A 27,283-nucleotide genomic window follows, 5' to 3' on the forward strand; every position below is an offset into this window, starting at 1 on the left:
CGTTTTGTCACGGCTCTTGAGCGGCGGCCTCGGTGAGATTGCCTTTTTTTGTCTAATTGCAATTCGGACGCTTCGGGCTCGCGTTCTATTCATGTGGTCATTGAATGTTAAGAGTATTTGTTTTCATTCCCGTAAAGAAATGACAGCATGACGGCAGAGCTCAATATCCAAGACGGATTTTTTTCTTCTGAGCAATGACAATAAAGGTTGGGAAGACTTTGTATATTGTTTGGTGTTAAGGCGTTCTGCGTTCTTTCATGTGTATTATTCCTGAGCTGTATTGAAAAAAAAAAAACTGCAATATAGGCAGCATGATAGCGATTATTAAAACACCTCCGAACTATTTTAATTTGTGTAAAGTATATAATTGTTTAAAGTTGCTCAAAACTACACAAAAAAAATACATTTAGTAATTTAGAAGAACATTTCACTAAGCTAAGAGATTTAGAATTTCTTGAAATTCTCGATCCTAAGGGTACTTCAACCAAAGTTAATAAAACACTTGGGAGCTAGTTTAAATTTATGGAGAAAAGAAAAATACCACATTTTGTCTCCTTAAGATCTTTTGTTGGTTCAGCTCCTTTTTCAAGTATCACAAAAATACTCGTAAAAACTGAACTGAGGTTGGTTTCGCGTTTCAGCTCCCTCAAAAAGTAAATCAAAACTGCACATTATCGTTATTATCATTAGCGTGTGTAGATTGTGCGATGCTGTCGCATCACAAGGCCAGCGCAACAGTGGCTCATTTGAAGTCCGCATTGACCCAGGGGAGCAATTTGGATAGGAAATGGCCTCCGTCCTTCACTGACATTCTGCCCCCATCGTGAATCAGCGATCCCTTTTGCTCTGCACTCAGAGTTTCATTACGTGCAGCTTTTTGTAGCATCTGACGTCGATTATTTGAGGAGAGATGGTGTCCCAATACTTTTGACCAATGTTTATGAATAACGAGACTTATTGCGCATCTTTATATTTAATAGTCTGGTAATGGCAGTGCTCCCTCTTTAGTCGAGTTCCTTCCAGATGTAGTGGGTAATTCTAACCTCAACACCCCCCCCATACACACACACACACACACACGGCTGAAAATATCAACTTTGGCACAAAAAAGTCGTCCACGACTGGCCCAGTCCGGATAAAACCGCACTTTTATTGCTCTTTTTATTTTTAACCTCTATTTATTTCTTGGCTATTCTTGCTTCAGTCTCTGAAGCTTGCAGCCAGTGGCTAGCTTGTTAGCAGCGGTTTCTAGTGGCTAATGCTAGCAATTGTTTTTATATTCTCATTTCACGCACGAAATAGGAATGCTTTGAACTCCAAGTACGTGTGATTTTTAAGGGGTATTATCACAAATTGTATCCTGATTCTAAATTACGGAAAGATGTGTTAAATAAAGTGCACCTAACAATAGAGTATTCATAAACACATCTGCTGTAGTGAGCGGGGGATGGAGAAGTGATGTAACACCATGTGGGCTGTGGGCATGAGGGTGCTTTACTTTGCTGAGAGTATTTTTTATTTTGGTGAGAGCAAAGAGGTCTAAATGTGTTTTTTGTCAGCGGCAATCTAATAAGGACGTGGAAGAGAGTATCATCCAACTCGCTGCGATGCTCGCGTCGCCCTCGTCTCTCTTGTCAGTGGCCGACTGCCAACGCTGATATTACTACCATCTCATTACAAGATTGGGAAGATTGGCAGCTCAGTTGAGAAAGTTAAACAGTTTTTATTAGTGTCATTCAGAAGGGGAAGCTAGTAATTAGCATGTCTGACACGCAGTTGGCGAGGTTCCGGGTTAGCTTCCAGATCATACACAGCTAGCATAACATACAAGTTAGCCTTGAAACAAAAACACTCGTTGTCTATGATGTAACCATTCAGAAAAAGCCGAGCGTTATTGCTGCCTTCTGGAAATGTGTAACCTTGGATTTGACAATATTTATTCAAACCATGTCCAAGGCAGCATTGTACAATAATGGTGGCAGCAATTAAAAGATAAACTTGATCTATTAGTTATACCACTAAATTTAGCACGGCTGGTTATGCATAAAAAATGCTGTCTGGGTATGAAGTAATTTAATAAAAGCTAAAGATTAATTTTGTTGTTATCTTTTCTATTTATTCTCAATATAATTAAAGATGATGTACCTTAAATGTGAAAGGACACAGTTAAGAAGGTCATCCACCATGTTTGTAGTTGACTTTTAACGGAAACGCTTTGAGATCGAAACTGAATAGGGTTTGGTTCAACCCACATTTTCTGATACAGACGCTTATCCAAATAATAATTTGTGGAATTACTTTCCTGACGAGTGAGCAGACACAAGAAAGAAGACACCATGCGGTTCTCGGTTTACGACGCTACCGGCTAGTTTTGAGGTCGTGAAAACTCTCATTTATCGTCATACGGACTCTTGTTTGATTAGCTTGGTTTATTTTTTTTTTACTATGGGTTCATAGACATGTCTAAGAACGTCTAAGAAACATGACAAAAAAATTGGTTGTTAGCGACTGCCTCTGAATCAGTGCGTAGCTAAGCTTCTGTTTGAGTGTGTTGTCCCGCTGACACCATTCCCTCCTTCTCCACAGAGAGAAGTGCCTTCTTCCTCTCCCGCCCGTGGATCTTGGACTCCGCTGAACCCCGCCACAGTCGTCAGCGCTGCCCCGCTGGGCCGTCGACGCCATCCACTGCGCCACTGAAACGCTAACGTCGGGGCCCCTCCCTCCCTGCTTGCCTGCGCAGATAAAGCCCGATGTTGAGAACAAACAGATACAATCAGCCGCTGTGAGCGGGAAGAAGATCGTGGCTCTCGCAGTCGTCTCCACCGCACCCTCCCCTTTCTGCTTCTTCCCATCATGAGCCGACGCGATCAATAATGTTTTACCATCCTTTCGTCTGACAGTCGAGCCGAGGAGCGAGCCGATATTTGACCGCTAAAGGCTTCCTATTTGAGGCAAGCGGGCCCCGAGGATGGGCTACAGGTTGTAGAGCCTCAAGAGGCCTCCCCTGACTCACATCCAGACAAAGACCTTTTCGAGCCCCACCGTCTCCCATGTCATTGACTTTTCCATCCTCATTAGCAACACACAGGCGTGCTCGTAATTGCATTTGCCGGATATACATTCTTTTTCATCGGGCAACCTCGGCCGCTTCCGCAACTGCTGTCGTTCCGGTTCCAAAATGGCGGTGAACGTAACGCCCATCCGGGACACAAAGTGGCTGACTTTGGAGGTGTGTCGGGAGTTCCAGAGGGGGACGTGCTCGAGGCCGGACAACGAGTGCAAGTTCGCCCACCCCGCCAAGAGCTGCCAAGTGGAAAACGGCCGAGTCATTGCCTGTTTTGACTCGCTCAAGGTGAGAGTGACAAACAATCATCACTGAGCCATTCATCACGCTGGTTTTTTTGGGGGGTTATGTTTTTTTACAGCTCCTAATAGAGACAACTATTGTCTGTAGTTGTTTTACGTCGGAATCGTAGTCTCGCCGATGCTTTGATGATTCATAGCTTTCAATCAGTGTTTGTTTGTTCCTGTGGCGGTCATCGCAAAAACATCTGTGAATGAGATTGAGAAATTCCTTCATAGCAGACAAGTTAACCGGCGGGGTCTCTGGGTGGGACTGCTGAGGTTTCTATCACTGAGAAGAACAATGAGGGTGTTGTTTATGTCCAAGACTCTATACGTAAGAGTGTTTGTTTCATGTTGTGGTCACACAACATGGGGGTTTCTCGGAAAGCTCCGCAATTAACTCTATTTTTTACCCTGGCACTCGGACAACACACTTCCACTGTGCGGCTCCACTTTCTCGTCCTCCCTAAGACGAACGAGGGACAGGAAACTCCAGCAGGACAGATGGACATCAACACTCGGGGAGTCATCACAGTTTCAAGTCCTCAGAGTGTCGTACGACATCTCCTATATGTAAATATTCACAATGTCGGACTACATGAGTTATTTATTTCGGTGTGGGGAATTCAGTCGGGTATTCGTCCCTAAGTTCTAAGGTTAGGTGTTTAAAATATCAACTGAGGACTTCGAGAGTGTGTGAATGCTTGTATACGTGCCCCGCGATTAGCCGGGTCGACACGGAGCATTCCGATTGGAACGAGTGTAACCGTAGGCGGCGGCGAGGTAAAGGGTTGTGAGTCGCAACCCCGCCGGTGATATCATCGCTTCAGTGCCGCGAGGCTCAAGTGGGCAGAGAGCATCGGAATTCCACTGTTCTATTTAGCAATGAGCAGCGTGTAATTTGGCTCCTATCTGATTGGCAAGCCACGTAACCGGAGAGCCGAGCTGGAAGTCCGTCAAGCCGACCGTAGCTTACCTTGGCTTAAAAGCTGAGCCTGCTTCTGCTTCAGCTGGCCTCTGTATTACCAACATTATTCTTATAAATGGCGGCTGCCTGGATGCTGGGATGCCTGCGCGGGGTTCGGTAGGTACAGGTAAGACAGGACCGGACAAATGGAGGCTGCCGGGGCCTGCTTAGATCATGAGAACAGACACGACTATCCGTGCCAGGGCATTCCGCGGCATGCCTCCCTGACAGTTTGATATATCTGCTTTATCTGCACATGGACTCAAAACACACATCCAGGCGTGGAGTGGAGGGGGCAGTTTTGGACCCAACGTCTTTTCATTTCAAAAAAAGAGTCGACACTGATAACAAATGCACGAATATTCGCCGGTGAGCTATCCCGGTGGATTTTGGGTACGCATCAGCCATTCGCGCTCATATTCACAGCTATGCACGACTGTATGAATTTATAATCTTTGTGAATGTTTGTGGAATGGAAGAGGAATACAGAGTACCTGGAAGAAAAACCGACGCAGGGATGCAAAAATGTGAATCCATCAGGAACACACTTAAAATCCTCATGCACGGTTGCCAAATATAACCAACACGAAGTATGTGATAACCCGAGGAAATAACTAATTTTAGGGTAACGTTCGTTGCGGGGACTTGGTTGCGTAACACTTGCTTTGTGAGGACAGGATCCTTCATGGACGCATTCGAAACTTTCAATTATGTGTTTTTGGTGCGCTTGAGAGGATGCCGCACTTGGGATAAGACCTCTTTGAAACGGAGACGTGCTCGAGCTCCTTTAATCTGCTCTCCTTCATTCTGCTCTCGTTAATCTCTCGGCTGCGTCCTCAACATGTACAGCATGTTATTATTTATACTCTAAGGATAGGCGATGGGCGTTTCGGCCTCGAGGGGTACTTCCGCGTTAGCGTAAGAGCTCCGTTGGTCGTGGAGGCTTAGGTCAAATGGCTGCACACTTTTCTTCTTTAACCAGCCAACAACCTTTCAAGGCTTGTTTGTCTACGTCAAAGAGAGAAGAACCCTGTTAAATTTTAATGAGATCGAGATGGACTCTAAAGACGTCGGCCCGTAATGCCTTTGGGTATGCACGCTATTACACGGCATTGTTACGTTTGTTGTCCCTTCGTTCGGTTACATTTGAATGTTATGTATGAGTTAAAGCAATGTCCATTTTTAGATCTCATATTGGCGGGCCGGGCCGAACGGGATCCGTCCTGGTTGATCCTTCAGTTCTTAGCCCGCACAAGACATTACGAAAGGAGGCTTTTATTAGCCCGCGGCCATGAAGCAAGCCGAGAGCAGACAGCCGCTATCAACGCAGCCTCACTCGATCCCCCCCCCCACCCCGAAAGTCCTCTTCTAAATGTCTCGGTGTCCTCAGAGAGGGTTGGCCACCGTTTTTACGTCCATCTGCGGATACGCTGTCTCAGCACGCGCACACATCCATCTTAAAAGACGCCGCGTCAGCATGAAAACATGGCATAACAACTCCAGAGCCAAAATACGCACAAGGGTGAACTTTGCGATTGTCCAGGGTCACCTTTTTTTAGTCGGGACATGTTTCTTGTGACCCACTATTCAAATGTATCACTCGAGTGATATATCGAGGCAATCGGAGCGGTGACATCAGCATGTCTGAGCGCTGAGTCGTGATGTCCCGCCACCGCCGCCGCCGCTGTAGTTGTGAAGAGAATTCCAATCAGTTCTCGTTAGTCTCGTCCCCCGTCTAAATCCTCCTTGACACCCTTTAACCCACCTTCCCGTTCTTTGTAATTCTGCGGGAGTGTGGCGGATTTAAACAAACCTCTAAATGAGACTGCAGACAAATAAGGCGTAATGGGGCAGAGGCGGGAAAGCAGATGGAGTGGGAGCAACGAAACATGAACACGCCTGAGGACGCCCATTTGTCTGCTAACTGGTTGTTTCACTTTTATTTTGTTGTTGTTGTCCCAAAGCTGCTTTTGTGCGTACCGTCTGCTCGTGTTCGCGTCGTCTCCTCTTCCCTTTAAATGTCACTGACCCTCTGCTCTTTATTTGATCCTGCGGAATTCGCCGGCTTCTATTGCGGGTTCCCGCACGTACGTTAAAATACAAGAAAATATGCTCACGCTAACGGCTACTTTTTTTTTTATGCTAACAGCTACTTAATCACAAGGCCCTTCCCCAAAGTGTTACCATTTTGTTTTTTGGAAGCTCACAGTTGTCCAAAATGTCTTGGAATTAAGACAAAGTAGTCCAGTCCAAGAGCTAATGGATTCATTGATTGAAAAAAGAGCTGTGTCTTAAGACTTTTGTCGATGGAAGTGTACACTGATCTCAGTGTGAGGAGTGTACGCCTGCCAAATAACGAGCATGACCTCAGGAGGGAAATGACAAGTCATTCCTGGCACTCTACATTTCCGTCTTGCCAAGCATTTAATGGGTACAAAATCTTACATACAAGCTACTCTCTGTGTTTTTGGGCTTGTTTATCCGACCCCCTTCCAAAAAAAAACCAAAAACAATGATGTATTGGTCGTCATGGCTACTGCAGTCTACCCAGCAACAGGCTGTATCTGATTTATACGGCGCTGGAAAAATATACAATACATGCTGGGCAAAAGTCACCTCATTATAACAACAAATTGAATTTTCCAAATAATCTACGTGACATGTTGGTGAGAATTTGATGAAAGGTGCTTTTTGAGTCAATATGGCAGTCAAAGGAACTGAATAGATTGACACCAATAATAGCACGGCTAGCCTCTATTAGCCTCTGTTAGCCTCTATGAAACAGGATAGCGCAAAGTCACCTTGGAATATGACACAAAGAGCATGAAATAAATATTTAAATCTGTGAGTTTTTTCTTTTTTTAAAAGCAAATAGGTGAGCTGTAGCTAGCTGAGTGAATATCTTTTATCAACAAGTCTCCCCCGCCTACTTGATATGTAAAGACAACTTCGGAAAATTGTTGCTTCGGCGAATTAAATGTACACTCGGCGTATTTGTTTATTTAAATTTGCTCTTTTTTTTTTCTCCTTCCCCGACAAACAACCTTAGCCGATGGCTCAGACGAATTAGGCTTGTGTTTGCGCGGCTGTCGCTTGTTGTTTTTAACACGCCGTTATTAAGCAGCAGTCGTCAATGCGCTCGCGTCGCCATCACTCATGCTCTTTTAATTAGAAAATAATCAGAGTTGGATGAGAGGTTCATTAAATCTCATCTGTGGAGCCGTCAGACACAAACAACACGGGAGTGGGAGATTTATCAGCCTTCTGAAAAGAACTCGCCAACCTCCCCCCCTTTGATTTGTTGTCTCTCCGAACATCAGGTCGGAATGAATACGTGACGAAGAAAGACCAAAGAAGGACGTAGAAGAAAGTGAACGGGAAGAGGGGAGATTATTAGTGCTAATTAACAGAAACCCAAGTGTTTATCAGCACTTTATCTCGGTGCAGTATTGATCCTTTGAGATCGAGGTGGAGAGCTCTTCATTTATTTTTATTTTTTTTGCTTCGCCTCTTAGTGTCTTGCCTCTTAATCTGGACAGTGTATAAAACCTATGACGGAAAGTTTAGCAGTGGACACATCTGAAAATTATCGTTACGTTTTATTTATATAGCCATTCGTGTGTGTGTGTGTGTGTGTGTGTGTGTGTATATATTATATTATCCATCCAAATTATATATTTATTTATTTATTTATTTATTTATTTATTTATGTATTTATTTATTTATTTATGTATTTATTTATGTATTTAGGTATTTATTTATTTATGACGGTTGTTACCTGAGCCCTACCGTGATGTCATTTGCAGTTGAAAGCATGGAGCAAAATGGCCGCCCCCTTGAGATGGATGAAAAAAACGAATGGATTTCGCTGCTTATTTCATCTTGCGCAAACGTAATCTTCTTAACGAAAGAGTAGGAGGCATTTTAGAGGAGGCGTGAGGCTTTTCTTTGGCCATATATGTCTGCATATGGGCAGGGCCAGACCTCCTGTGACTTACTTGGTCCACATCAAACTAATACTTGGGGAATGCAGCGTGTAAGTGCCCCGGGCCTCACATTAGCAGCTTCTATTTGCATGTCCTTTCATTCTTGGCTCTTATCAATAATGCAGTAAAGTAGGAGGCAAAACTAATTGTTTCCTGCGTACGTTTTTATCCGTCGCATATGATGGATGCCTCTGCCTGGCTGACGGCGAAGTGCTTTCGCAAACTTCCAACGCTAAGATGAGGATGGAGCTGTTTGATCTACCAAGTGGCGTTTTTTTTTTGGGGTGACAAGGCGGCGGCTAATTGAAACGTGTCGTCGGCCTCTCGTTCGAGGAAGTACAGTAGTGGCAATTTGCTGATTTGCCCGTGTGATTGAATCACGACGACATGAAGTCTGACAGAGGGCGGCTGGTGTCAATGCGCAGATTATAGACAGAGTGGAAAGAGTGGAATTGAAGGAGTGATGGACGGCTGCACACACGTTTAATGGTCTAACACCGACTCTGATGGACAGATGGGGAGGGGGAGGGGGGGGGGGTAAGTAATAACGCCGCCTTTTGAGCGTGTGCACGGGTGAAATTGAAGAATGTGTGTAATATCCCCCTTTATTGTTGGAGCGTCTGTCTTGGTAGGGCGCTGTGATTCGTCAACAGACTTTAAGGGGATTACGGCGGCGTAAAAGTAGCAGCCCTCGTGACGGAAACGGCAGCTGGGTTGTGTTGTGTTGCCGTGACGACCCTCATCGCTGCTGCCTTGCTGTGTTAACACACAAAGCATTATCTTTTATACTGTCTGCTCTTTTTTTTTTGGGTTGTTGCACGCTGACAACATCACAGACAATTCCATTATGGGAAGGTGATCGCCTCCCTCCGGCCTTTGTTCAAATTGTACAAGGGAACTTTGATCAAGGCGCATTGATGAGGATGAGCGTGCAGTCAGAAGGTGAAGCCCTTGTGTGTGTGACAGAAGGATCAAGGTATGTCTCGAGCAGGGATCATCAAACTTTTTTCAACGGGCCTAGACAATCACAATGTCCTATATTATTGGTAAGCTAATTTTAGAACAGAACCCCCATGATGGACTTTAGTTCTAAATTACTGCAAACTACTGAATTGCGGGATTTTTTTTTTTTGCAGGTAATTTGAATAAAAATAAACCAAGATGATCAAATCGGATCATCAAGATCTTTTTATAGCATGTTTCAATATTAAATCATATTTAAATATCCTGTGTTAAAATTAAATAAATTACTGCAAACTACCGATTTTTTTTTGCAGGTAATTTGAATAAAAATAAACTAAGATGATACCTTTACATGAGGCTATTGGTTCAAATCGGATCATCAAGCTCTTTTTATAGCGCGTTTCAAAATCAAATCATATTTAAATATCCTGTGTTAAATCCACAAACTAAAATCTAATAAATAAAAATGTCATTTTACGACCTTTAAAAATCAAGGAAGTACTGAGTCAAACTAAAGATAAAACAAAGTATAGCAGTAAATAAATGTATTACACAAGCCCGATATACCTTCATCAGATTGTGAGCGTGTACCTAATGTCCATTTGGTGTGAGTTCATCGCACGGTCAGCAAATTTCATCGAAGACGAGCGAATTTTCAACGCTCCGTTATTAGCTGTTCCCCGTCATGTCAGCGTGAGGATTTAGCAGCTCGACGGCGTTTTTTTTACAAAAGGATTACGAGCTCTATTACCGCCGCGGCCCTTGTACTTGGGCGCTGAGCATTGTAGTACAGTAATGGAAGGCGCGTACTTGCGCCTGCGCGCGTGTCGGGTATCAACGCATTCTGCAGTAATGAATGCTAATCCTTTCTTATCTGCTTTAACCTCGAGGCAATGGTACGAGCTGCTACAGTGACACGCTGCCTCAGTAGCGTGTGTCACTGTGTGTGGTCACCATTAGCATTCTTGTCCATAGCCTGGATGACACCTTCTTTCATTGTTTCCATGGAACTTCAAGGCGTGCTCGACAACCTTCCTCCCCCCTCCTGACTCATTATCACAAACCGAACACGGCGGAACATTCCGGCCCCTTCATTTACATTCTACGCCATTGCCAGCGCCATTTTCAGTCCATTCCATTCTCGACTTATTGGATGACAGCTGTGCGGTCTTAATGCATATTTTAGCGGAAGATATTGTAGAGCGGCTTCTTGAACTTTTTGGGTTTTTGTCAGACAGATAGAATCTTCTCCTTGTTCTCTGTTAACCTTCTGTATTTTTACTTTTAATTGCTTGAATAAAATTTCTGGTCGGACTGTTTTAAAGAAGCCTACCTTGATCTGGTGCACTCTGTTTGCATAAATGACCAACTACTAATAAAACACTAATAAGTCAGAAATGTAGATTAACAGTGAAAATAATAATTATTAATTATTTTGTGTGAATTTTGATAAATTTATTGTATGTAACAGGGACAAAATGCAGATAATCGAAATAAAAACTGATTTCGGCTGGAAAATGAGTCAAAACAAAATCGAACAAAAATCGAGAGCCAAAAATCGAATCAGATGAATCATCACACGCCTACATCAGACACTTTCCGAGTTAACTGGAACCTCTTCAAATGATCTCAGGTGAGCTAATCGTCTTGGACGATAGCGTTCACACAAACTATCGTCGTAGCGTTTCTCTGAACCGAATCGAACGCGACAAGCGTGATCACAGTCCAATCTCTCGTCCCGTTTGTTTGACGAGCGTTCGACCGAATAACAATCGTCGCACTTGATCGAAAGAACCCATCTATCGGAGCAATCACATCTCCTCAAGTGATGAAAACTTAAAAAACAATTCCTAGACCGTCATGTAAACATACTCCCATTTCCCAGCATTGTTCAGCTCTCCAATCAAGTCAGTTCAATCAGAAGTCACTTTGTTGTCGGCTTTTCTTGAACGTCTCAAGTCCCGTTTCGATCTTCTCAGATGAAACAAATTTCATCGCTCACTTCTTCCAATCTCAAACTGTTGATTGCGCCGCTCCACTTGCCAGCGCCCGAGTACGAGCACGGGCCACCACTCTTGCATCCAGTCGACTATAATGCGCTTTGTGATCCCTTCTTGGCTGGCTCGCCGAGTGAGAGATACAAATCAGTCAAGCTAAGCTTTATAGATGTTGAACGGAGAACACATTAGAGTGTGAATCAAAATAAGACCAAGGTTAAGAGATGCTTGAATAGCTCGAGTGGAAAGGTTAATTGACAGGATTGGCTTAAAGTATCAATTAGAATGAATGCAGAGGGGTTTTTTTTTGTTAAAGGAATGTATCGTGCCAAAAACACTCGAATGTTTTTGCGTCAAATGATCCCGAGTTATCTCAAAAGAAGGCTGTGCTAGCTTCATGTATTGGTTATTCAGTCAACTGATCACGGCTAATGATTTTGTGCTATCATTAGCTTCCAATGCTAACAATGATATAATTATAGTTCATTATAATTCATTTTTATTTCATTTTTTGTTGACCTGGACAAAAGGATGTTCCTCATTTGATAGTCCAACAAATGTCATGAAGAAATCAAAGCGAATCATTTGCCATTTGGCTAAATCTGCCGTGCAAATGGCTGACGACCAGTCCAGGGCATGCCCCGCCTCTCCCTCATCGAAATTCAGCGAGGATCACCCGTGATCCGAATGAGGACAAGTGTTACGGGATAATAGATGGATGGATATTTTTAGGCTACGGGGATCGCTCGCCAATTCTTCGTGGGGCCAGTTGACATGACAGATTGCAAGAAGATAAGTTTAGGGGTGGGCAAGTTGTGCGGATGTTTTTGGGGGGGGTGTCTCTGAGGCCATGGAAAAATTGCTCTCGCCTTTTTGCTCATCAAGGCTCCGGCTCGCCCAGGCAGACGGCGCCTCGTGGATTGATGTCGGGGGGTTGGTCTCAGAAGAAAAATAACTCATTCACCGCCAGTCCAGTTACAATGGATCTTTGACGTCAAAAGCCGTCAATGGTAGTGAATGATTTTTTGGGGGGGGTCCAATTGAGCTGAGCTTTAGTTGTAACGAGTCGATTCAATCAATGTGTGATCGCCAGAGCGAGGGTGCAGCAGGGCCTGCGATGCACAAGCCGTCCCTCGGAGGATGTATTGAACACGCAGACAGACGCCGCCGATTAATATTAATGAGCTCTCTGCATCTGTCTCACTTCTCGGTCTCTCTCCGTCTGTCTGATTTCTTTCTTCTCGCTCTCCTGTGGAATTCTTTCAGGGGGGGATTCCACAGGCACAGAACTCAGCAGTGAGAAAGCCGAGAGAAAAGAGGAGTTGCCTATTGTGCAAGTCCCCCTATGGTACTTTTCTTGATGATACCGAAGTCCCATTCAGAAGAGGATTATGGGATTCATATTAAGCCCAAGGTCATCACCGGCACAACATGATATGGTGGAGACCGCACCGGTGGGAATGCAAGTCATGTGGTGTAAATCAAAATTAGGATCTCGGCTATGACTGTTATGTCGGCGTGTATTCACGCTATTTGCATGTCGGCCACGGGCTGTGTCGGTGATGACATCATTGCAACGCGATAAGACGATTAGTAAATGCTAGGATCTATATCTGTAAAATCATAGGTTTATTTATTTAATTTTTTTGACATATTTAGGTGGCTACCAAAGCGATTTGCAGGAGGTGCTCCGGAAATTAGTATGGAAGCTCACTCGATAATCCGAGGGCAGAAGAAACACAAAAAAAAACATTGACCGACACTGACACTCTTTAAAAGCAGCATTTAAAACAACAATCAAAGACAGGGACAGATAACAAATAAAATAAAATGGAGAGCTGCTTTGGGTGACTGACCTTTTGAGAATGTAGCTGATAAAATGCACTGAGCTAACAAGCATGCTAAAATCGATTCCACCTCTACGCTAATGGAAATACATCACCCAGATAATGTCTTGACAGCGCTATCTATCTTCAGAGAGATTTGCTCAGCTGCACAAATTCCTTTGGTTATACTTATTGTGTGGAAAAAAAGTCAGAACGGAAAATTATTCAATAAATGTTCATTCTGTTTGATTATTACGTTATGTTTTTACAAAGGACTTATCTATAGAGTGCTTTTTTTTTTTTTGCTATCAACAACACGCGGCTGGTACTGATTTTCAAGAGGGACCGATTTCCAACATGTTTCCAGGAGAATGGAATCAATATGGATTTTTTTAGATCAATGCCAATTCTGATTACTAGTACTATTAGTACTTTGTTCATTATTTAACTTGACAACAGAGATAAAAAAAAAAGAGATCAGACATTTTTGGTTTGCTTTTTGGAGGGTAAATATATATTTCGTCATGGGGAACCAAAATGATCCCCCAAAAAATATTATTTTGTCATGTATTATATGTTAATATGGAAAAAAAAATACAATAGTGCCTCCTTACTAGTTAGCTCGTGCGACACCTGTCCTGGAACTTTTCCGACACACCTTGTATATATAATAAAAAAAAAAAAAAATGTAGCTGCATAAACTTTTACATCTTGTTTGTGCCAAAGTAAATATGGTTCCACCCATTTGCAGGCAAACGCAAACATCTCACATGCTATCATTAAGCCACCCACAGGGGTAATGAACCCTGAAAATCAAAAGACATTAACCAATTAGCTGTAATCAATAACACACATGAAGCGAGCAGAACCAGGGGCGTCGGTATCGTGCGACCGCGGGAACGCCGCGTCGCTCTGAGCCAATAACGACGCCGGGAGAACTCTTGACATGCTCGGCTGCAAAGTGTCTGCTCGCGCTGTCGCTAGGCAGACTAGTCAGGCGAGGAAATACAAAGGACGAGCGGGGAGGCGACGCGATCGCTCGTAGGTGTCGCACTCGGGTGCGGTGGACATAATCTGCGGGAGATAAGCAGTAGCCTGACAGGCAACCTTTAATTCCCCACGGGAGCCGGCCGCGGCCGTCACGACCAGCCGGATGAACGCGTGAACACGCCGGATGGCAACATTCTCGTCAGCATGCATATCGGCGATGAAAGGTGGCGGTTAGATATTACATCTCTTTGGGGGAGTTCAGCCTGCATTATGAGAGCGCAAATTACATTCCCTGTCTTCTCCCCCTCGGGGGCTGCCGGGCGGATGTAATGACCCTCGGCGTAGAGAAGACGGTCACAAATTGCTCCCTCCCGTCTTAGAAGGAGCACGGTTATTCCCGCCAATCGGGAAGGCATCCCGCTTCGGTCTCTTGTGCCGAGAGATGATGGCAAATATTGACACTCGTCTCAATTGGATGGGGGTCGATAATGATTCAGCGGGCCTTGTTAAGCATCGACTCTCAGGTGTTTGGGAGTGGAACACTAACAGCTGAGAGATAGCCAGGGTTGCTTGTGTATTGTTTTTTGTTTTTTTTTATGTTTTGTTCATTAAGAAATCAATTTTCCGCAACAGCGAGAGCACTTCAGTTTGAAGGTAAATATTTTCGCCCGCAGTGAAAGTAGTTTGATATCGTTTGAGATAAGCGTTTGATTTTTCATTATTTGAAAGCCTCATTTTTTAGCCACTCAAATACTGAAGGGTTGGTAACAATTTGAATTTTATTTTGTTTACTGGGGATTTTTGATTGAATGATGAACACTTGCTTCTTCCTTTCTCCATTGTCATACAATTGTAAAAAGAAGTTAATTTAATCTGACAATAAACAATAGTCAGCCTTGACAATTAACAGCATTAACAAGGAGACAGAAAAGAATAAATTTAAAAAAAAAATATATATATATATATATATATATAGTCAAGAATAAAGTGTTTTTAACAGAATAGTTTTTTTCTTAATATAAAGAACTTTAGTATAAAATAAACTGTATTTTGGATTCCAAACACGATCACTTTTGACCAATTTTGAATTGACCGCACCGATTCCGTTGTATTGTTTGACATTTACTGTAGCTAACGCTCGCTCTCTCTCTTTTCGTGTTATCTGCTTTAGAGCTACTTTGTCATCTTGAGGAGATTAGAGCGATTAGAGAAAAATACCAAAGTGCAGATCTTAGGTCACAAAGAGGGTTTAAAAAAATCATGTCTCGAAAATAAACTGAGCACCGATGTCAGGTCAACCTCCATTAATACATTTTTTTTTACGTCACTCACCCCCCCCCCCCCAACAGGGCCGCTGTTCCCGGGAGAACTGCAAATACCTTCACCCCCCGCCCCACCTGAAGACCCAACTGGAGATCAACGGGAGGAACAACCTCATCCAGCAGAAGAACATGGCCATGCTGGCCCAGCAGATGCAGATTGCAAACGCCATGATGCCGGGCACGCAGCTCCAGCCCGTGGTGAGGGAGCACATAGGGAATGTGTTTTTGACAAATTCCTCAGGCATGCTTGATAAAGTTTTACAACAGCCTGCAGCTGAGATTGTGAGCCACAGGCATGTCCCAGGGTATTAAACGCTGTTATAACGCCATCATTTCTTGGCCGGGAGTTCTTACTCCTCTGAGACTGAATGTCCTCATTAGCAAGGCGCGCTCGCCCTTTAATATTTGGCTGGAGACAGCCGTACCCCGCCGTGGACACGCCCACAAATCGATCGACATTCGTCCAAATTCGCTTTATCGCTTCAAAGTGATGAAGGGGCAAGGAGACTTGGAAGAACTGTCGCACTGTCTGCACTCTTAAAAGGAGGCAAGCTGTATATTTTAATTGTTGACAAATTCTTGGATTTCTGAACTGCCTGTCCATCCTCAAGTTTTTTTTTTAAAAATATCTTATTTATAATTTATATATATATATATATATATTATATAAATAAATACATTATTTAAATAAATATAAAATATAATATAATATATAAATAAATTCTTTAAACAAATAAATAATTTAAATCTATCTCTCTCTCTATATATATATATCTATATATATATATATATATATATATATATATATATATATATATGTTTTGATGCTTTGAGTATTTTGATGAAAGCACGTCAGACATTTTATGACACATGGGAACACACATGGGTTTTAAATGCCTAATGTGTAAAGCCCACAGATTTACACAATCACACACACACTTTCACTTATCCAATAGCTTATCACTGGCATCGAGTGGAAAGCCCCTTTGAGGGGAACAGAGCGAACCATGAAAGGTTTTAAAGAAGCGATAGATCTCCGTGGGGACGCCGAGCCTTCCTTTTCTGTTTGTGTCACGGCGAGAGAGAAAAGGGAGGATGGCGGAGACAGAGAAGGACAGAACACACCAAAGTGAGGCAACGAGAGATAAACGGCAACGAAAGAGAACCAAGACAAGTGGGTCAAGTGAAGGCGAGAGGAGAGACAGCACAACAAAGTCGTGCAAGCGCACCTTTGGTGTGTACAAAAGGTGGGACAACAATGTTCTGTCAAGGAATTGTCTGCCTCTGGTCTAAAGCTTTCCCTGATTTTGCACGGTCCTCAACCTATGGCCCCGGGCACCTTGAGGATCTGCGAGCCATGGCTCGGTGGTTAGAAGATAATTAGCACTAAATTAATTCGTGCATACCAACATATGGGGACGGGCAACCGATAAAATACACTTCTTTTAAATACGTATTTATTCCTCTCAGCTCTAGCTTTGCCCAATTAGTTTCCAATATGATTCAAGATTCCCATTCCAAGTGTTCATTATCATGAACAGTTGTTCCCCCCCGTGCAATAAATTCTTATCTTGCCTTCCGCATGGTTGCCAACATTATGGGAGATATTAAAAAATAAGCTATAAAAGAAATACAATGTTAACAATGAAATAAATAAATATAATAAAGGCATTTATTCACTCTTTCATGCCTTGGCACATTCAATGATTTATCAGTAAAATCTTTTTTTTATTCCTCCCCCGAGTCACTAATTCACCGATTCAACAGCCTTTGCAATATCACTCCTAACCGTATTGAAAGTCATTGTTAAACGGATCGCAAAGATTTGTCTAATTGGGTGTGCGGTTTGAATTCAAACCCCTTTTGATATTTCGTCATTTGCAAAAGAAGTAAAAAAAACACGGCGGCTTCACTTTGATGAGCCCCTCGAAGCGTTTGCATGTCAAATGTTATGTTTATACAAATATCTTTGATCTTAACATCGAGCAGCATAAATGAACGCGGGTTGCCGTGTCAAAGCAAACAAAACATCACAGTCAAACGATATTCCACAAATGGCCGTGAGTCGCGTTTGAAAAATATTTAACGGCTGACATCACGGTGCATGACTGAGATTCATTTCAATGACATCATGTCTGCTCCGGCCAAACCTTGAGATCAGTGCACCTTGAGAGGCGCAAATCCACTTTTCAAGTGCACCTTGTGATAAGATTTAATTCTCCAGATGCTCCCGGAGGCAGCGCTGGAAATACTAGAGATTTCATGGCATTTGTGTTGATTTAATGAGAGAAGCAAGGAATCGTTGTAGCCGCCCAGACCCTGGCTGTCGCCGATGCTCTATTACTCATCGTGTCCTGTTGGCAAGATCTCAAGGGACAACTCTTAGACCGGGGTCCAGGTCAAGAACGTGGAGGGAAAACATCAGTGTGTTATTGCTGCCTCTTAGAGAATCACGATGCTAGGAAAATACTCTTTCATATTCCAGCACGTTGTTTTTTACTGCTGCTGCTAGAACAGCATGTTTATGTCATTTGAAAATGAAAGGAAGATGAATAAAGGCAAACAAGCTTATGCTAACTCAGTATGGTATGGTCTTGTACGACATGGTACGGTAGAGTAGGGCGGGGCAGGATATGGTTTGGTGTGGTACAGCACGGCACGGTAGGGCGGGGCGGGGCGGGGCGGGGCAGGGCAGGGCAAAGTATGGTATGGTACTGTATGGTATGACACGGTACGGTAGGGAAGGGCGGGGCAGTACATGGTATGCTACAGCACGGTATGGTACGGTAGGGCGGGGCAGGGCAGGATGGGGAAGGGCATGGCAAAGTATGGTATGGTACTGTATAGTATGACAAGCTACGGTAGGGCAGGGCAGGGCGGGGCAGGACATGGTATGATACGGTACGGTGTGGTACAGTAGGGAGGGGCAGGGCATGGTATGGTACAGCACGGTATGGTACGGTAGGGTGAGGTCGGCTGGCATTGCGGAGCAGGGTGGGGCAGGGCATGGCAGAATATGGTATGGTATGACATGGCATGGTACAGTAGGGCAGGGCGGGCGGGGCAGGGCATGGTGTGCTATGGTATGATGATAAGGTGAGGTACGGTATAAGTAAGGGCAGGGGATGATATCAGGGCTGGAGGGGAAAAAGTTGACCACAAACATGTATAGACATTTTTTTCTCCCCACAAATTATACATATTCAAACAGACATTTCCAGGGACACATATCCTATTGCAAAGCTGTCAATCATTCTCTAAAAAGATTCAATAGCGACAGGATATGGTTTTGTGTTGTGGAATGAACTGGAATTGCAAAAAGGTGTGACAAGGCAGAACAGACATTGCAGACGATCGTAATGAATCAAACCTTTAACTTTCCTTTCAGCCCATGTTTTCCGTCACGCCCGGCCTGGCCGCCAACGGCAACGGCGGCGCACCGGCGTTCAACCCTTACCTTGGCCCCGTGTCGCCCGGCCTGATGCCCGCCGAGATCCTGCCCAGCGCGCCGGTACTGCTCACCAGCAACGCCAGCGTCCCCGTCCCGGTTGCCACGGCGGCGCAGAAACTGATGAGGACAGACAGACTGGAGGTGAGACGCACAGACGCATGTATTATGGAGATTTTAAATCATCATTTAATCACGTCTATCCATTTCAAGGTAAACTCTCGTAAATACAGCGGCCACCCAACGTTATTTCACAGCCCGGCAAAGCGATTAGCCTTTGAAATGTGGGATGTGTCTGAATATTAAAGACACTTCTCTCAAACAGCGTATTTAATTATGTATCCAGTACACAGTTTGTGTACTCTACACTACAACCATTACCATAATATGGTCATTAGCCAGACTTAAGCAAAGAGGAAGTGACATTAATAAGAGGAGCACATTAGCCCAGTCCACGTTTTCCCAGAACCACCGTGAAACTCATAAAGAATCGTTCTTTTTTTCCATGAAACCAATCAGTCACATGATGAGCGCGCCGTTCGTCTAGCTGCGCGCAACTAATCATTAATTGGACTGTAGCTCGATCTCATCCATTATGCAGCCCCGCCCGGGAAACGACGGCGGCAGAATAACGAGCTGATCGTTAGTTTGCGGGCGGGCAAAGTTAGGGTGCTTGCATTTAACATGTAACAGTGGGCGGTCAGGTAATTGATGGCGGCGGGGGGGTGATGTGGAAGTCGCCGGGGTAGGCGACATGCTGAGAAGGAGGGATTGGATCAGTGACAGAACAAAATAGATGGTGGGAGCAGACGGGGCGGAGCTATGAGGGAAATCAATTGTTGCGGTCATCAAGCGACGCGATTGGATTTCTTTTTGGTCACGATTATACTCGACTTTTCTCGGTATCTCTACTTCAAGCACTTTTCACACAATCGTCCCCATTTGAGTCATCCAACGTTCCTGTGCCTTTTCCAGGAATGTCTTCCTTCAGGCTTCTGATTGGCTAAGAGGACCTTCTGGTTACATCATTGCTGTGAGGGGGGGGGGGGGGGGAAATATCCCAAACGTGCTGGCGTTGTAACCCCGTTTTGGTCATCGTTTGGAACGCAACTTCACCAGGAACTCGCTTTGCTAAAAATATCCGAGGAACCAGACATATTTGACTTGCTTCCGCGCCATTCCAAATAAACAGAGCTGGAATTCGGCAGGGTATCACAGAATGGACAAATACGTTCCACGTGATTTGAAATCTCCTATTTTAGAAGACAAGCGGCTTTTGTACAAATATTTCCCAGAACTCTGTGTTTTCCAGAACTCACATATGGGCTTTTTACCTGCCGGCTCAACCGGATGCAAATGGCGAGAACGTCGGTTGCCATGGGGATGCAAATATGATTAACGGGCCCTTCATTTGCTTCCCCACCTAAGCACTCAGGGCGGGTTACGGCTCACTCGAATGCATGATTAAGCACTGTTAAGGGAGACACGCCGGTCCACGCTGGCTGCAGGGAACATCAAATTGCTTCAATTTAGCCTCACTATTTTCTGACAACTCTTTTTTTTTTTTTTTTGAACCAACCATGTAGTCTCTTCTCTTGCGCTCTTGTCTCCTTGATCCCGATCTCTCTGTCCTTCACTCCAAATTCATCATCAACTCCCACGTTTGCTCACCCCTCCCTCCCTCACCCACCTTGCCAACATCTGCCTGACAACAAGGCGCCCTCTTTTTCTCAATAAGGCCGGTTGTGGCGCTGGGAAGGGGATGAATGTGTATTACGTGAGTATATTTAGAGAGAGACGCCGAGGCCTTAACCCAACTTCGAGCTCTGATTGGTGTTTGGAGATGATTAGCCTTCATGGCGACAGACAGTTTGTGCATAAATCGCTTTATGTGAGCAGACAGCGGGGCTGATAAACAGAGAAGGGAGGGGGGGGGAGAGGGTGTTATTATATTAAATCTGTTTTAGTGCGATTGAGACTCAGCAGACTGAGCTCAAGCAGAGATGATAAGTTACCGCGCGCCTCTTAAAAGTCTCAAAATGAAGAAAAAAGTCGTTTTATACGTGCGCTCACCTTGTGCGTATGTGTTGGTAAATAGTCAATGTCAGGCGCCCTTTTCGTTTAGCTCTCATATTTCCCACGAGCCTCACTGAGCAGCGAATGAGGCCCTCGCTCTCAACAGTTTGCTGCCCCCTATCGTCCCTCCAAGGAACTGCAACGAGGCCCATTTGAATAACGGTTCAACGCGGTTTGATTGATGAGCCTGTAAAGTCACGCTCCGTCCTGCCTATCAATCAAGAGTAAGGCCTTGGCCTGTCAATAAGATTGATTATCTCCCCGTGCCTGAAGTGATCATCGGCTTGTAAACAGGAGAAGCGGATTAATTAATTTGTCAAACGCTAAAAGAAATGAAGCTGTGGATTAGCGACGGCTTGTCTTTTTGCATTTTTTAAAAATAGGTTTTGCTTCATTAAATAAATTTGTCACCCAGGTGTGTCGGGAGTACCAAAGGGGCAACTGCACCCGTGGCGAAAACGACTGCCGCTTCGCGCACCCGTCCGACAGCACCATGATCGACACCAACGACAACACGGTGACGGTGTGCATGGACTACATCAAGGGTCGTTGCTCTCGGGAGAAGTGCAAGTACTTCCACCCGCCCGCTCACCTGCAGGCCAAAATCAAAGCGGCCCAACATCAAGTCAACCAGGCGGCGGCCGCTGCAGCCATGGTAGGCTAACATGGCGCAAGTCGGTGACGTGTTGCTACTCGCGTTGCATGTTGTGGTCTTGTAGTTTGAAAGCGCACTGCAATGATTTTGTTTTTTTTGTTTTCCCTCAATGCACCGCTGCCCGCCTCCCCGCTTGCTGGTTAATGTTTATGCGCTTGAACCCCATTGGCCCGTTGCCCATCACGTGCTCGCTGCCTGCTAATTAAGACTGTCAAATCACCGAAGCGACCTCTCCACGCGGCTTTCGACCTGGTACCTATGACCTTTCGTCTCTTGGCTTGCCGGCATGTTGCTGTTGTTTCCGAGATGTTTATTTTGGGTTGACGAACTGATGAATTTCCTCGTCCACGTGAAATGTGGCAAAAACTTACTAGCCAGTAGTGCCACATAGTATCTCGAAGAAAAAAGTAAAACTAATATTCATTAAATAGATAAATTAATTCCCTATGCATATATTTGAAGGTCAGTTGTAAAACTAATATTCATTAAATAGATAAATTAATTCCCTATGCATATATTTGAAGGTCAGTTCATCACCTTGTGAATCTATAATGCATGTGGCATGCAATGTTATTGTTTTAGCTTGGATGATTGTAGCATGATGCTAATTCAACGTAGCTTTTCCTGAATTGCCATTTAGCAATTGAATCAAGATTTTTTTTTTTTTTTTTTAAAGGTCCATAATAGTATTGCCAGCATTGACAACATCCTCTAACTGTGTTCTTTTCCCCCGTCTTCGCGTGCCCGACTGTTTGGTCGTCAACGGTCGCTGTGGTTCCCCCTCATCAGGGGCTCCCTCCCGTCCTGCCCCCTTTACCAAAGAGACCCGCACTTGAAAAAGCCAACGGTGCCAGCAACATGTTCAACGCCGGTATGTTCCAGTACCAACAGGCCCTGGCCAACATGCAGTTCCAGCAGCAGGCTGCCTTCATCCCGTCGGGTGAGTCGGAGAGCGTCGCACCGTGCACGATAAACCGGCCGCCGAATCGTACGGAAACGTCACTTTTCCACCAATCGATTCAAGTAAAATGCCGATTGCACTAATTCTGATCATTTTGCGCGACGATATGTTTTCATCCAGGTGGAAAGCGATCATGTCTGATTTTAACAAATGACGTTTCTTCATTTTTTTTTTTTGTTCCCTTCCTTGTCCACTCCACTTCCTGTTGCAATGCATGATGGGCAGGCTCGATATTGTGCATGACGCCTGCAACAAGTGTTGGTAGGTGCCAGCTTTCCTTACCGATTCTACTCTTGTACGGTTTGATGTAAAGACGAGATGGCGCACAATGTCTGACCTTTGAACTTTGACAACACATTTAGTCGTACGATGCTGTGCTGCAGGTGTGCCTGTCACCTAATGCTTGTTGCAGTTTTTCCGTCCCCTCCCCAAGCTCACTAACACCTCATTATACTGCCTGGCTATAAACATGAGGGATTTGAATTTATTCATTTGTCTTGTCTTGTCATTTGAATAAGCAAGATACGGAAACTTCTACCAGTCGGATGATGAATGCACATATACGTTTTTAAAAGTTGTATTTTAAATGTCAGTGTGTCAGTATTGTCTTAATTTAGTGAATTCGATTTTTTTTTATTGACATTGAAGATGCCTTAAATATGTATATAAGTATACATGAAAATATATATGTGGCCCACTCTGTAAACAACCATAATAACAGTTCAGATCGCTCATGTTTACGGCCCATCCCATATGCCGCCATAAAAATGACGCTGCTCATGAGCTGAGGTTCAAATGCTAGTGTGTGTGTGTGTATGTGTGTGTGTGATCTTTCCCTCCCCAAGTACCCATGATGCACGGCGCTACTCCGGCCACTGTGTCTGCAGCCACCACATCTGCCACAAGTGTTCCCTTTGCAACCGCCTCAGCCAATCAGGTTTGCTCCGCTCTTCTCCTGCGCCCTCTAGTGGTCGTCTCCCTCATGTGTGTGCCCCCTTGATGAATTATGAATGAAAGCATGAGGCTAAAACTCCATCTACTTGTCAGCTCATGTGATTGGGTTGAATCGGTGAGTATAACGTGGATCTCCGCTTCGTTTTTCTCCATGTGGTGTTAGATTCCGATAATATCTGCGGAGCATCTGACTAGTCATAAATACATGACCCAGATGTAGGAGGGGCCTCAATCACAAAAGTATGTATTCCCGACTCATCCGCCGATCGAAACGGCTTGTTAAAAGAAATAATTGGATTGTGGCTTTTTTTTTTTTTTTTTGAACAGGTGGATCTGGAGAGCCAAGACCAGCGATTCAACAGGCGAGCCGAACGGGCAGCCGCTGAATCCACAACTGAGAGTTTGCTCCAGTCACTTCACCTCCATTTCAAGAGCGCCTTGTTCCTCCTCTCTGCGAAGGGAGGGCGCCTTTACCTTTATTCACCGGGCACACTTTGAATGTGACGCGACTAAGACGATGCGCTGCGTCCAGTGAGGCGGAGGAGGAATCGCGGCGTCTTTTGTACGTTTGTTCATTGGTTGTCTTTCATGTGTTTACACAAAAGGTGCACCTTATATTTCGGTTGATGGAGACGAAGAAGAATCTGACTGCGTCATGAAGGTTTTTACGTTACGATAAATCAACCACAACGAGAAAAAAAAAAAAAAAGGCCATACTTGTGCTAATACGCCAATGGTACTACGGTCACGCAAAGCAATCGGCTTTCCCTTTAAGGCATCACCACTCGACCCGTCACTGCTGATACGAAATCCTCAAATCTTCCGCCATGAGGTCAACAAAGATGTATAATTTAGTTGCCATGACAACTGCTAACAGGCGTGTGATTTTTGTGTTTTTGGGGAGGTTATGACACTGTTAGATGTCGGACGTGTTTAAGAATAGTTGTCTGAATTTTCAGATTTTCAGCCAAAGTCTTTTTTTGGGGTGTTTTTGTGGAATGACTTAAGCGGGGTACACACAACCGAGCCTTTTTCTTCACTTGCAATGATTTTTTTGTTTTTGAATCCGAGACAAGAATAAATTATTGGAGTTGATTTTAGTTTCAGCAACAGGTAGATCTTTTTTTCAGAATATTTTTTTCTGTAGTTATGAATTGCAATGCAAAGTAAAACTGATTGGGCAAACTTAAAAATGATGATGTGTTAGAAAAACATTTTTTTTTTTTTTTTTAAATCATCAAACATGTTTAAGGACTTTTTTTTTTTCTATTGGCTAGTGTTATTAGATGTCTCCCTGACTGGTGTGGTCTGTCTTAAGCATGATTTTTTTTTTGTCTTTACCTGATCTAGGACAGACTTAAAATTCTGCACTATTTAGAAAGGCAAATATATATGTATATGTGATTTTTTTTTCCTGGCCGTGTGTGGCGTGTCACATTTCTGAAAGTCCTTTAAAAATCGGTCTATGTGTACCTCGCTTTAAGAATTCAGCGTCGCTCACTCGTACTTCGCCAGCTCGTTTGTATACATCTCATGTATGAATAGAATATTGAAAGTGACACAAAAAAAAAACAACAACAAAGGTTACGATTGTATCCCTCATCTAAAGCCTTAGAATGTACCACCGGGTCAGCACAATGCAACACCATTGGGAAGCCTCATCTGTGCAATGCCAACACTCGTTTCAATTTTTTTTTGTTTTTTAAGTTCTATTTATCTCGATTATAACGCGTGTTTGAGTGTCTCTTTGTGTGTTCCCTCATCTTTACCTGAAATTCTGTGTACGTATATGTCTTGATTTTCGTACGACTTGACGGTAATGTTAGTATTTTATATGTTATGCATAGTTGCATACCGACCATATGCAGATAGGTGTTCGTTCACTCCTTGAGTTCTCTCTGTGAGCAACGAGGTCTTCAACGAGTACCTAAGAGTGCGAGTACAACGGAGAGGTCGAGTTGTTGCTATGGCTACTGTCGCCGGCGACAACCGTTTAGTATTTTAATTATTGTAAGGTTTGTAACTACCCATTTAATTATATATATATATATATATATATATATAATTTCTTGGATGTTTTAGATATGTTATTTTCTACTGTATCCATTTCAAATTTAATAATATAATTGTTGGAATATTTCTACTCCTTGGAAATTGGGCCATGTTGGGAAAACAAGCTGCATATTTTTTTTTTTTTCCCTCTGTGGGATCCCATGACAGGAAGTCCACGCCCACTCAGCCAATTGTAAAACAAAATGGAGGGCAGGGGCAAACTCCCGAGGCGATAAAAGGTTGACTTTTTGCACTTCTGTACATAGTCAAGAAAAGAGAGAAAACATGTATATTGAGATCTTATTTTGAATAAAAAAAAATGTGTATGAGGACAGAGCGTTTTGTTAGGATAACCACACAGAAAAAGGCTGAACAAAAAAACAAACAAAAAAAAAAAACGCTTGCATCCAAAGGGCGCTGATTTGTCTTTCTCTAACCCCTCCCTTTTTCAGGAACGCTCTCCTTTTTTTTTTTTTTTTTAATTAGTCAGCAGCTTGTAGTTTGCCCGTTAACCGCCCGGAGGAGGGGGGAACTGGGGGGGGGTCCACTACCCCCCCGCACTGTCAGGCCTGTGAGGCCCAAACATAACACGTACTGTCTCTTTAATCAGGAGACAAATGCATGTTAAACATATTAAAAAAAAAAAAATCACAGTACTAAGACTAAAGAAAAACATGTTACAGATAAAAATGTATTTACAATATTCATACACTATCCATATGTAATGGAATAAGATATTTATAGAAAAAAGAATATATAGAATAGTGGTTTATTTGAAAAAAAAGAAAGAAAAAAAAAAAAGAATCCTGAAACTACATTATAGTCACCACTTGGAGAGACATGCAACACAAAGCTCTCAGTATGTTCTGTTGATGTAAGCTGTGCTCCTGAAAAGCGACAGCAACATTTTGGGGGTTTGGTCACCAGACCATCCCTAACCTGCGACCAGCGCGCATGCTTTGAAAAAAATTTGTGTTGTTTTTTTTTCTTTAGTTTTTGTTTTCTCTGCTCATAGTGCTAAGATGATGTATTCCGCCATGTTTGTTTCTGCTTGTTTATCTGCGGCGTGCCCCCCCCCCCCCTCCCCGTGTGTCAATCAAGAGATGAAATGCTAGTCTAAAGCCATAAAATGTTGAATGGAGTCGAGATGAAGCTCTACATTGTTTTCCCTGAAGGGGGGGGCTGCATTGCTATATCTGATTCTTGCTGTTATGGATTTAAAAAAAAAATGTAATAAAAAAAAAACACACACAAAGAAACTGCATACGTGACTTAAATGGTGTATTTGTACAAGGATGATGAGTGATGTTTGTTGTTATTCATCCTAACCTGTGAAGCTGATTGGTCCTCTTGTGTCAAAAAGCAGTTTTTGTCCCTTTAAGGATCGAGCAGGAGCCGAAAGACTGTGACGCAGCGCCCGGCCACAAGATGGAGCTGCCACTTTGTCAGGTTTGCTTTGCAGTGCCTGCGAGAACATAAGAGTGGATGTCATGAGATTCATTGTACTGTATTTAATTATAATAAATTATCAGAGAGGTATTAATGTACGTGTATTAATTTTTATTATTGTGGTTTGTGGTGGTGTCGAGCCACACAGGGAAAAAATTTAAAAATACTGCTTTTATTTGTAACCACATTTATTGATTATTAATAATATATAATTAATTCATTGTAGAATTGTGGATGACCACTTGACTGGGTTGACTACACTTCACGCCAGTCAAATTGTTAAACTGTTTTT

At 43.5% G+C, this 27,283-nt stretch overlaps 1 protein-coding gene and 1 long non-coding RNA gene across 7 annotated transcripts in view; one reads left to right on the plus strand and one right to left on the minus strand.

Annotated features, from left to right (window-relative positions):
* Positions 1-26,806, plus strand: part of LOC125971841 (muscleblind-like protein 1) — a 39,057-nt gene extending 12,251 nt beyond the window's left edge. For 2 of the 6 annotated variants that reach the window (XM_068651310.1, XM_049724887.2), the window contains exons 2-10: positions 2,587-3,352; positions 15,424-15,594; positions 18,785-18,988; positions 21,336-21,575; positions 22,365-22,515; positions 22,762-22,797; positions 23,382-23,473; positions 23,654-23,730; positions 23,818-26,806. In XM_068651310.1, coding sequence (XP_068507411.1) covers positions 3,179-3,352; positions 15,424-15,594; positions 18,785-18,988; positions 21,336-21,575; positions 22,365-22,515; positions 22,762-22,797; positions 23,382-23,473; positions 23,654-23,710 — 1,125 coding nt within the window. In that variant the 5' untranslated portion in view covers positions 2,587-3,178 and the 3' untranslated portion in view covers positions 23,711-23,730; positions 23,818-26,806. Of the gene's footprint in view, positions 1-2,586; positions 3,353-3,389; positions 4,440-15,423; positions 15,595-18,784; positions 18,989-21,335; positions 21,576-22,364; positions 22,516-22,761; positions 22,798-23,381; positions 23,474-23,653; positions 23,731-23,817 lie in introns of those variants that run through there. The other 4 variants (XM_049724889.2, XM_068651312.1, XM_068651311.1 and 1 more) reach the window with 4 other exon arrangements.
* LOC125971842 (uncharacterized) lies at positions 18,444-27,004 on the minus strand. Its single transcript, XR_007482634.1, has 2 exons — positions 26,872-27,004; positions 18,444-18,964 (listed from the first exon to the last, which is right to left on the minus strand). It is a non-coding gene; the product is annotated as an uncharacterized lncRNA (long non-coding RNA).
* Positions 27,005-27,283: the final 279 nt, after the last annotated feature.

Source organism: Syngnathus scovelli, chromosome 7, assembly GCF_024217435.2.
Source record: "Syngnathus scovelli strain Florida chromosome 7, RoL_Ssco_1.2, whole genome shotgun sequence".
Lineage (NCBI taxonomy): Eukaryota > Metazoa > Chordata > Actinopteri > Syngnathiformes > Syngnathidae > Syngnathus > Syngnathus scovelli.